Source organism: Takifugu flavidus, chromosome 1 (assembly GCF_003711565.1).
Source record: "Takifugu flavidus isolate HTHZ2018 chromosome 1, ASM371156v2, whole genome shotgun sequence".
In the NCBI taxonomy this organism is placed as follows: domain Eukaryota; kingdom Metazoa; phylum Chordata; class Actinopteri; order Tetraodontiformes; family Tetraodontidae; genus Takifugu; species Takifugu flavidus.
In genome coordinates, this window is record NC_079520.1 from 18,717,271 (window position 1) to 18,729,597 (window position 12,327).

Sequence of the window (12,327 nt, forward strand, 5' to 3'; positions counted from 1 at the left end):
TATGACACTGATATCTGTTTCAAGGACTATCGAAGCAGGTCTGTTTTAAAGATCGAAGAACTTTTTGGTAGGAAGCAGAAATAAAAGTTCATTATTGAAATACTATTGATGTTACCTTTTGGACATATGGAGGAATAAGTACCTGGGACGTGCCTGCATAACAGGCTGGACTGGTCTAAGAACACTTCCTTTTCCTCTGCGGGACGGGTCAGAGCCGTCTCTATTTTATGAGGCAGCTGAGGTGCTTCAACATCTGCTGGACGATGCTGAGGATTTTTTACCAGTCTGGAGGCCAGTGCCATCCTCTGGGCTGTTGTGTGCTGGGGCAGCAGACAGAGGGTGATGGACGCCAGCATGCTAAATAAACTCATCCGCAGAGCCAGTCGCATCGTGGGAGGGGAGCTGGATTCTCTGACAGTAGTGTCAAAGAGGATGTTGTCCAAAATAGACCATGCAGGACAACACCTCACCCTCTCCACAATGTGCTTCACAGCCACAGAAGCACATTCAGTAACCGACTCATCCCACTACAGAGCGCCACAGGAAGTCACTCCTGTCTGTGGCCATAAACGTATACTGGGATGTCTGTGAGAATCAGTCCTTTGATTCCAAGGACTCTCTTCCAATCAGGTACAATTCGAAATACAATGTAGATATATATATGCACAAGTCTATAGTCTGCTATATATTAGTTTTTATTAGATAATAGTGATAATACAGTATATTGTCATTAGAACCATACAGAAACTAGAAACAAAACAGTCGAAGAGTGCAGACCTCCGCCAAGTAGCTCATTCCCCCACATATGGTGACTTGTACCCATAGTATAGTAAACATCAATCAATCAATCATTATTTATATAGCGTCTGTTACAATCAAAATACATAAAGGCAGTAGTAACACAAGGTTACACATTAGGTTGCTTTATGATCGATTCCTTTGTGATCAAATCCCTTTGGCTCAAAATTCCTCCGGAATCCACGACATCAGCAAAATTTATTGACCTCTTCCTTGGCCCATTACCGTTTCCTGAAAATGTCATCAAAAGCTGTTCAGAACTTTTTGAGCTATTATGCTCAAACCCAGATAACAACCCCGGGTGACACATAACCTCATTGGATAGAAGAGAAAATGTGGATTGATTTTCAAATCATTCACTTGGATGCTTGTTTTTATTAACTACTTTGATCCTTTGAGCTTTCAATAAAAATCAAAGAAAAAGACCTCAAAAAAGCCACATAATGAAGAGCTCTTATGTTTAATAACACTTATGAAGGACTTAAGCTGATGGAATAACAAAGAATGATAGGAATGCAAAGAGCCATGGGAAGGAAGAGGTGTTATGAGTATAATGATCTTGAAGGGTAATCTTCCCGCTTTCTACTGACTTATTATGGTCACTTCTTTTTGGAGCCATTTTATTTTGACATTGGGATTTACATCAGATTTTGGACAGAAGGGGAGAAACGGGGGTTAAATTACAGCTTATAGTCATGTGGAAAGATATATTCAAAGTGGTTGTATTTTATTAATCAATCATATTAACAACTGCATTATAGCCATTAAACTTGTTTTTTGAAAACAATGACATATTTTTTATTTTGCCAGAAATGTTGGAAAGAAGAAAAAGACAGAGGAGGAACCGAAGATTGAAAGCAGAAATGAGGTGATTTAAATGAGTAGATAAACTACGGTCCTTTAAAACGTCAAACGTCATAGAGGCGACACTTTCTGATACTTCTGTTTATCTTTACAAGACTGAAAGCAAAGATCCTCCCTGGGCCAGAATAAACAGTCCCCTGGAGAAGCAAAGCTTTGGACAAGCCGACCTGCCAGAAGACAATCGTCCGTTTCTTCCACCGGAAATTATAGACAGGATTATTAAAGAGACGATGAGGAGCGATGGGTCCATGTTGAACGTATTCAACAGAGTGTCTTCAAGCTTTAGAGCGCTAACAGATAAACACCTGCCCTGGTTGCACTTCAGATATGACCTCGCTGAGGACCTTCAGTTAAACGAGGAAGATGACATAAATATCAGTGTCCAGGCCATTGTCAAAGAAGCGGGTAAGGGTAGCGGACTTTTTTTCAAGATCAAAGAACTTTTTGGCAAAAATAACAGATGGAGGACGGCTTGGCTGACGATACATCACGAGAAATTTGGGCGCTACACCGTAAAAGACATTTTCTGGTGTGACTGGAGCCCTTCACAGAAGGTACCTCCAGCGCTACCACAGAAGACGAGACTCAAACGTCAGCATCACAAACAGAACGGGGGAGAACTCGCTGCTTTTGAGGAGCAGAAAGTGAAGGTGGCAATTTTCAGTTAATGTGTCATAAAAAACATTTTAGGAAAATGGAATGTTATTCATTGATGATACTCATCGTTGCCTTTTTCACCTTTCTCAGTCCTGATGTCTTTGTTAGACAATATTTCAAGGTTGTGAAATGATCTGAGGGGTGACTTCTTGTAAATTACTAGTTTAGCTTTGACTAAGGCTGTTGTTTAAAATTGTTAATCAGATCAATTCCAGGGGCACATTCACTATTAACTGGGATTCATAGAAAACACTATATTATCGTAGTATTTTAGCCCACTGCTGAGACGTACTCACTCCTTTACTTTGGTACAGCTGGCCACAACTCAAGCTTTACTCTTTCTGTCAATAAGCCGAATATGTTGTTTAGACTTGTTGACCTCGATGTGAGTTCTTACAACAAATATTGTTGCAGTGTTGGTCCACTGAGTAGAATTGATGTATTCTAATTTTGAGTCATTGTGCATGCATCAGCTGTGTCAAAAATATCTTCAAATTAATCATATACAGTGATCCCTCGCTATATCGCGTTTCATCTTTCACGGCTTTGCTGCTTCACGGATTTTTTTTACAGTGCGGATATTTTTACAGTGCATTGTGCTCTGAATCCTGATTGGCTCAGGGGCTTTACTGTTGTCTAGAAATAAAATATTGACGCTGTACTGTATTGGTTTTTCACTTGTCAACAGTTTTCGTTTCTGTACATTCTGCCAACTTTACATTTGCAACTTTACGTCCTGCGCCTTCAGTAGAAACAGACGCTCCAGCGGAGCGGAGTCAGGACGAAGAGGCACAGCTGGGACTGTGAAATACGCGAGTGACAATGTTTCCAACCTGTATTACTAGATTAAATTATTGTTTTAAACAAATTTTGGGCTTTAAAACAGGTTTGATTTTTGGTTTCATTCTATAGTTCAGTATTGCATTGTAAATAATAAAAAAAAATAAAGCTGACTACTTCACGGATTTCACTTTTCGCGTGTTATTTTTGGAACGCAACTCCCGCGATAAACGAGGGATCACTGTACATGAATTACCACTGACCTGGTAACAGCGACCAGGTCAGTGGTACTGCCACCAATAGGTAATAACAGGAACTACACTGAACCTAAATGACAGTGCAGCATAAGCAACACATTTTATCATGACCACATAATCTTTCAATCTCAAGCATCCAAGTTTCTTTTATTCCTGCGTGAAAGTGCAAGTGTCAAAGTATTTAACCATATCTAGACAGAAAGTATCCAACTTTTTTATTGAAGTTAAACCTTTAGTCAAAGAGGGACAAAAAAGGAGAAAGGTCTTTGGGTGCCTGTTTTATGGCAACAGAGGCACAAATTATATTATGTCGATTTACAAATCATAAAACAGTTAATCGAATAATTTAAAGTTTATTTTGTCTAATACAAAAATCACCGATATATGGGAGTAATATTTGAATATAGGCAATAAAATAAGAACAGAAAACCCCTTTTTCTTCCAAGGTTTTAGCTCCTCAGCAGTTTACCGAGTTCTTCGTCCATGCCTCCCACTCTCAGCTGCTCCAGGCTGTAGTAGCGGTGGATGACATCGTCCGCGGTCACTACGACCACCCTGACTCCGTGGGTGTCCTTTCCAAGCTGGCAGCCAATGGCTGAGCTCACGACCATGTCCAAACCATCATGGCAACCTCCAGCGTTTCTATGGTAGTGGCCAGAAAAGACTGCTTTTACCCCTGTGGCGGCAAAAAAAGGACATTCTGACTTGTTGTCTCTTTAGGTCACAGATGTAAACAAATTCACATTGACCAATATTTTTTCACTCTTCCATTGTGACAAATACAGCGCAGTGGTACTGTATGTAAAAAGGTGAAGATAGAGTCCAGTCTGTAGTCCACCGATTGGTCCATTATCTTCACAAACGCTAAAACTAGCTAAACATAATTAGCAAATGCTAAATGAATGAAATGTGTGACAACACAATAGACAAACAATACCGCAGAAGTGGCCGCAAAGTAACAGCTAATGTGAAGGCCAGGAGAAAGGTAAGAAATACTACAAACTCCAAGGCAAGTTGTGATCATCCAGACACTCTTTTAATTGGGGACTCCATTACCAGGTAAGAGGGGACGTGAACATCATCTTTCCTGCTAGCTCCTTTGACATGCTGCAGTGGAAGATTGGTTCTGAGGCCCTGGAAAAGACTTTACCCTGTCACTGCAGAAACTTAGCGACTGTCAGTCACAAAATGTATTCTTTTCGGGCCCCATTCCAACCCCGGAGAAGGGGAGTAAATCTTTCAGCCAGCTTCTAGCCCAGAATACCTGGCTGACCTCAGTATGCTTCTCCAGTGGGATTAGATTTATTGACAACTTCAACATCTGTTGGAACTGTAGGGACCGCTTCAAACCTGATGGGGCTCATCCAAACATGGATCCACACCGCTCTTGTGCCAACCTACCTCATGCCCTTAGCAACAGGAACATGATGATAGGCACCAAGGATAACGGTGCAAACAAAGACAGGATTTATCTCTCTCCCCTCACATCATCCTCTGCTCCACATCAACCACAGAATGCAAAGGAGGTCTCTGTTCAGTCCAGAAACTACGCATTTAAAACCTCATGCGGTCCTTTTTCTTTGAGATGATCACTAAATACAGCAGCAGAGTCTGTCATAGATAGACTGACCAACCCCTCTGCATCAGTCTGTGGAAGCATTTTGCATCTTATTTCAAACAAAAAAGGCGTACAGATAAACAGACAGTTGGCCAGTGCACCTCAGCCCGTAGGACAATGATGCTGGTGCCACCACACAAAAAATGTTTGGCTACCTTGGGACATTTTCACTTTCTAGGCCCTGCAGCTCTAAAACATTTAGCTTAACATTTTAGGCCTACTACCTGCAGCCTTGCCTCTCTGCTCACAACTTTTTTAAAAATGTATAGCAGCAGATGCACTGAAGCTAGTCAACATTTCTCTCCAGACAGGCACCTTTCCAAAGGCTCTGAAGACAGCAGTAATTACATCTCTTTAAAAAAAAAAAAGCAGCCTGGATGTATTAGCAATGAATAACTATAGGCCTTGTATTAAACTTGCCATTATTGGGTACGATAAACATTATTGTAAGACAATTGCATCTGTTTTGATACCTTTATGGCACAAATTACTTTAATATTTTTCAGTCTGGATTTAAGTTAAACCAGAGCACCGAGACTACACATATCAAAGCGCTGAATGATATTTATGTTAGCAGTGACTCGGAGTTTCAGTTATAGTGTTACTAGATTTTAAGGTGGCACACATAATGCTAGACAGACAGAAAAATAGCTGGGAATTTCTGGTAATCCATTAACTTGCAAGTCAGGGACTGCTTTGTCAATTGGTAATTAGGAATCTGTCCATATGAAAATCACTTGTAGGGTTCCCCATGGGTCCAACATTGGACCTCTTTTATTTAAGATCTATATGCTGCTTCTGGATGAGATAGTGGAATATTATAACATTTCCCATCGTAGTTATGCCGATGACATCTCTGCATATCTGTCAGGAAATTACCACAGCTCTTATGATTGCTGAGTAAAGGCATTAATTAAATCAGAGTAGATGTGTCAGAACTTTTTACAGCTGAATCCAGAGAAGACTGAAGCAATTGTTTTTGGTCCAAATAAGGAAGTTAGAAGTTAGTGTCCACCTTGACTCCATGTCACTTAAGACAACAAATCAAGCCAGAAATCTTGGAGTAATTATGGACTCAGACTGGAACTTCAACAACAACAAGACACAACAAAATCAGCTCCCTGCAACTGGAAAAACAGTGCAAGAATGAACGGATTTCCAACCAAATGAGATTCATAAAAACTTGTTTTTCACAGGCTGGATTATTGTAATAGCATGTTTACAGGTCTTAGTAAAAAATGAGTCAGACAGCAGCAGCTCATCCCGACCAGAGTCCTCACTAACACGTTACAGCGGTCCTTAAATCACCTTACCTGCGGCCGCCTGTGGGTCAACAAATCGACTTCAAAATCTCACTACTCGTCTATAAATGACTGAATACATTTCAGATTTAGTTGTACACGAAACAGCCAGACCCCTCAGGTCCTCAGGGAGAGTTTTACTGACGGGTTCCGGAGTCACAAACAAACAAGATGATGCAGTTTTTAGTTACTATGCTCCTCAATTCTGGAACAAACTTCCTAAATGTCTGCACTGCTCTTCCACTCAGCATTTTGAATCAGGCTTTAAAATTCATTATTTGCTCCGGTCTTCCATTAGATAATATAGTTTCCTTCTCCTATTTTCATTATTTTAATAAAGCTTTGTAAATGTATTTTTTTTCTTGCCAATCTTTTTTCTTTTTTTCTTTTACTATATCTTTGTTTTCTATATTGTGCCTTGTAAAACACTGTGAAGTGCCCCGCGTCTGAATAGTGCTATATAAATAAATTTTCCTTGCCTTACTGCCTTTTTGTGGCAATTTAAATGTGTGTATATCTCCCATGGAGAGACACCAAGTTGCTTGCTGCCTCAACTCCTGAGAGACACCCAGCCAATAACTGGCAACATCAGAGATAAATCTGCCCCAGAAATGTGCACAATGTTGATATGATGGATTTACATTTAAAAACTCAAATGGATGCTGTTGATGTCAATATTATTTAACTGTACTGACTCACTAAGTCCGCCAGTCTTGCACCGGCATAAACATGCGACCTAAATTTACAGTATGTTAATGTTCACAGCTATGTGAGGACGGCAATATCCCATTCTGGCTTATTTAAATATGAATGTTTGGGAGATGATCTCAGCCTGCATGTGTGTATTCCTACCTAAATATGCTTTTATACCCTGGGGCAGCACTTAGCATCGACCACAGTACTGAAACATTTTTCACTGTTTGTTTTCTTTGAGTGACCTTGCAGCTAAACCAGCACAGGTCATAAAATCTTTGTTTATATGTGTGGACTTTTTATGTAACCTTCCCACTGTTGGTCCCCGTTCCAGGGAGTCGACCTTGTCTAGTCACAAGTTTGCCCATGTTTTTATGAGGGCGAAAAGGTCAACAATACCCCGCCTGGCAAACGCTTGTTCTAATTATTCTGTGTAGCTTTGTGTGTGTGTGTATGTGTGCAGACACATCTTCACTCAGGGTCTGTGTGATGTGTGTATGATCAACAACTGTCATTCAAGACCCTGTAGATGGACACAGTCACACCCACCCTCCTGATACTTGCCCCAGCTGCACACCAGGTCTGTCTGAGAAAGAGCGAAACATCAGCCTGATGGTTTTAAAAATGTCCTTTTGGGGCTAAAATAAGGGGTGAAGGAAACCTTTTATGGAGTACTCAATGGGTGCTGGGGAAACACATCCAAACAAGGATGAAACTCTAGCACGGAAGGTTGTAATTACCAGAGGGAGTGTGTTGCTGCGGGAAAAATAAATTGGGACTTGATTCATCAGACCACATTATAATTCCTCCCAATAGTCATGATTACTCCAGTCATCTGCCCATCATGCTCAGAGCCTAAAAAAGAAAAAAATTAGACTCATTGCTTATTTTAGGCAAATCACATCAACAAATTCTATTGTCTTACAAAGATTCAACTCCCGGTTTTCCACACACATGGGGTGGGGGGGTGGGGGGGATTCATAAGCCTTGTGTATCAAGCAGGATGTGACCTGCGCTATTGGGCATGTCAAAATATCATATAGAATTATGCATAGCTGGAACGTGGACTGAACCCATTTTGCAAGTGAAATTACTCTGGTGGCCTTTTTCCAGCTGGTCATTTGAGCGAAGCCATTTCACTGAAATCATTTAGAAGCGGCCGGTGATAAAGCCCTGACCCAAAACCATCCCAGCGCACACCCTTTAGATGAGCACCATTGTGCTTGGTTTTGAAATTAAAACAGTCCACCTGAGCCCTTCCTGGTTAACGAATTCTCATGGAAACGGCCTGGATGGGAAAGAAAACAAATCTACAGAAAAGGAAAATAAAAAGATCTGAAATTGTCCACAAGGAAATGAACAAATTGCAACCAAGTGTGTAGCATTGCTTCCTGGTGATCTGAGCAAAACTGTACTTTGTAGCAGTCCTCCCGTATCTTGGCTCAGCTTCAGTAGAAATGTTCTGTTAGCCTTAAAACAGTGCTGGTTCTTTAGTGCTTCTCTTTGTGATAAAGACTCCAATCCGGGGACGGGTTTTAGCTTTGACGGACAGCAGGAGACGGGAGGGAGCGCGGCGCTGCGCCGAAAATGTCCACGGTAAGCAGTCAGAGTGCTGAAAACAGATTGAATGGTAATGAAGGAAAATTGTTCCGAGTCAAATTGAATTCCGCTCGGGGCGTCAGAAAAATGCAGACAAGTCAGGAGGGCGGGCATTTTGAGTATTCAATTTTGTTTGTATTATGATTAATATACACAGCTGACATTTAAGCCGTGTTCTCCTCAATTGGCGGATGTGTTTAAATATACAGGAACAACTTCACTATTTAAATGCTAATCGCGGACACTGATGTAGACGTGGAAAATGGGAAAAGGGAGGTAAAGAACATCTGTGGTACCGTTTGATGTTTCCTTCAAGCCTTCCTCCACTTCCCACCGCCTCCCTTTCATCTCCTGGTCACAGATTGGATTTACTAATTGCAAGCTTTGTTTCCTTTGTTGCCACTGAAACTTGGCTCTCCCCAGTCAGACATTAGCTTTAGGTTGAAGAATTTCCCTTCGAACCTTTCTACTTTTCCATCGATTGACTATAACTTTGAATCTGAGAAAGCTGTCATCTGCGCACAAGATTGGGCTGCGTAGGAGTGAAGACACATTGTGTGTGCGTGTATCGAAGGGCAGCTGTCATTAAAGTGGAGGTCTGGGAAATAATTCATTGTGAAACCGTGGCTGCGGATAATTTGCATGACAGAGGGATGCAAAATGATGGAGCAAGGTTAGACATTGTGCAGCCCCAGCTCTTCATAAATCACGCTCAGCCATCATTAGTTGGTATTCAGTATCTATCCTGAGAGAGAAGGAGAGACAGACAGACAGACAGAATGATTTATTATTGGCCATATCTGTATGTACCCTCATATGATTAAGAAACAAATTCAAATATCACACAATCTTTTTTCACCCTACCCCACTATATTGACAAAACACTGATAGGTTGATTGTTACTCGATGATTCCAATTTTTCTAACTTAATAACATGGATTTATGGATTGAAGTGGGGTGATGATGCACTCAATATTGAGAAAAACTTTCATGGCATCAAAAAACATTAAATTCCCATCAGAATTCCAGCAACGAGATCACATAAACGTGTCTCCTCCTTCACCCAAAACATATAAACTTGTATTATTGCATTTACAGACTAATCTAAAGATTACTGAATACTGACTAATACTAGCTTCTACTGTCCAGTACGCTCTATCTTTGGCTCTCGGAGGGAGAAAAAAGAAAAGCGCAGCATTCTTCAGGCTCATCATTAAGACAATGGGGTTAAAGGCTTTAGCATGGCCTCATATTTACACATGGATCCCCGGTGGTGCTTTTGAACAGAGGGACCTTTGCTGATAAAGACAACTCATGGCGACGCAGAGGAAATACAGATAAGGAAAGACTATGCAGGGCGGCACATGGCTTATCTTAGCTCTAATTAGCTGCTGTATATACAACTCTACAGCCACCAGCAATGTGGGGGATTCCAGCCAATTTCATAGCTGCTGACTTGTTTTGTGGCGGCAGTGTGTATCTGTCTTCTATTTGCGCCTGCATTCATTTGTCCTTGTATCCTCAAAGTGGGATAAACCTCGGAGGAAGTGGTGGATGAGGGTGAAGAAATCTAATTACAGGAGTACATCTATGATGGAGAGAGGAGGCTGAAGGCACTGCTGGGATTTCTGCTGCGCTAACTGCAGACACCGACTCCCTGCAAAGGGAATTCAGCCTCCACTGAGGACATTCTGGATGTGTGTGTAAGGCCTGGTTCTGCGAGATTTAACGTTCTCAATGAGTAGGAAAACTGCAACTTTGCACATCTTTCCCGATCTGATAAACAGTGGCAGAGAAAACCACCAGCAATAAAGCCAGAGAACGTATTGACTACGATCACGGGGATGACAGTGATGATGCAGCTCAGAACAAACAAGACCAGTAAAGAAGTTCCCCCAGGGCTTATCCTGGCACCAGCAAACTTCAACAACTGGGGAAAAAGTGATGACCAGAAAGTTACTGGTGCATTTGAAATATGCCACGGTTTAATCAGGGGCAAAAGATAATAAACACACAACGCCATTAAAACCAACCTCCTCCAAATCGCTGTCGGATCAGACTCCAAGGTAATTAAAAGGGACTCAGCGGTCCTTTCTCTGTCCAGGAGACCGTCATCATGCGGAGACAGTATATCATTATTATGGCCTAGAATACAGTCAACGGCTCCTGGGGTGGGAGTGTTTGCCTCTGAAAGCCTAATTGGTGTTGCACCTTTTTCCGTGTGCGGCTGTGCTGCTGAGATAACATACAGATACTAACTGTGGGCTGGATCGTGCACAGAAGAATGCCCCACCGTAGAGCCATTTACATGAAAATGCATCCAATCCACATTTGAAACTAAATTAAAGTCGTGCACGAAGAATTATTGTTCAAAAAGAAGAAGAGGAAGGAAAAACACTATAGAGAGTAAAAATCCATTAAGTGTATTTCTTTGGCTGCAGGGAAGCTGCGTTCCTTTCCCTCCATATGACCCTGCAGCGTGGGGGGGCCACGCCGAGCAGCAGTATTAACGAACTCCTGAATGCTGAGGCAAATCCATGGTGGCTGGGAGTCAACTGACTCAACAAAGGCCCGACTGAAGGGGCTGCCCAGCCACAGGGAGTCCTCGGAGACCTGATTTCCTGTCAGATACAGGTACTGAACACAAAAGTCCCTTTACTGTCGGAAACAAAACGAACATTTTACTTTTGGCAATGACTGTTTCCACTTTTTACATGTTATTGGTAAACAGGGAGAGGCTGAGACTAACTGTGAAGAGCTTGAAAACGTTCCACAACAGATCTCACGGCAATTTTGACTGTACAGTCCTTTAACTACTGCTACCTTTATCTTCCACACACTATTTTCTGAAGCTAGGCTGATTTACCAGTTTAAACGGCTCCTTTCAATAAAAAGCTGAAAAGATAAATAAATCACGCTGCATCTGTCCCTGCGTGGATGTGTGTACGATCAATAACGCCCCTTCCAGCAGAGATGATCACCAGCGTAGCAGAGCACACATGGGGGGGGGCTGTGGATCACAAGGTGAAGCTGTGTCGTCAGATCAACCTGGGTGACAGATGAAGCGGGAATAACGCGATGCAAAGGGGGAGGAGAAACATTCACACAACCCATCGAGAAAGAAAAGCAGATCATTTAATATGAAAATCAGTTGCAGAACATCCCAAAATATTTCTGCTGCTCTTTCCTTTATTTATCATAGTTTTAGCACTGGCACAATAGTTACTTTTACTTTACTGTAGTCATCATGATGTATAAAGCAAATCCAACAACTGCTAACATCATTAACAGCAGAGTGAGTGGCATTAGTGGCCGCCGCTGTTCCGCAGCGTGAACACGACAGCTACTCGCTAGGAGACGACAGAGGACAATTAGCACAAACCAGATACACGATCGTAGAAGGTTGAATTGTGGTGACTTTCTTTTTTTCTTTCAAGAATTTCCAATTTCCTTCTAAGGTTAGACATTAAAATAGCCACTAAGTCAAGATTCACAAATCACCTGAAATTTCCATGCACAAAAAAACAATAACATCAGCACTTTTGAGCACGTAAGAAGGATGAATAAAGGAAACACTCATGTGATCACAGGGAGCCTGAAATCACGTACTTGTAAGTACTGGAGGTCACCCCTATTTTAGCTACATACAAGAACAATGTGCATATAAACATGAGGCGTTCACAGATATGCGGCTTTGTGCAATTTCAAAGCTGCATTTATTATTAATAACCATGCCTAGAACACGGATGTATGTACCATA

At 41.6% G+C, this 12,327-nt stretch overlaps 1 protein-coding gene across 2 annotated transcripts in view; it reads right to left on the reverse strand.

The window, feature by feature from the left end:
- Window positions 1–677: 677 nt before the first annotated feature.
- Window positions 678–12,327, reverse strand: part of cpped1 (calcineurin-like phosphoesterase domain containing 1) — a 37,944-nt gene continuing 26,294 nt past the window's right edge. For both annotated transcript variants that reach the window (XM_057030246.1, XM_057030237.1), the window contains exons 6-7: window positions 3,826–4,032; window positions 678–1,029 (exon numbers count right to left, since the gene is read on the reverse strand). In XM_057030246.1, the coding sequence (XP_056886226.1) occupies window positions 908–1,029; window positions 3,826–4,032 (329 nt within the window). In that variant the 3' untranslated portion in view covers window positions 678–907. The remainder of the gene's footprint in view (window positions 1,030–3,825; window positions 4,033–12,327) is intronic.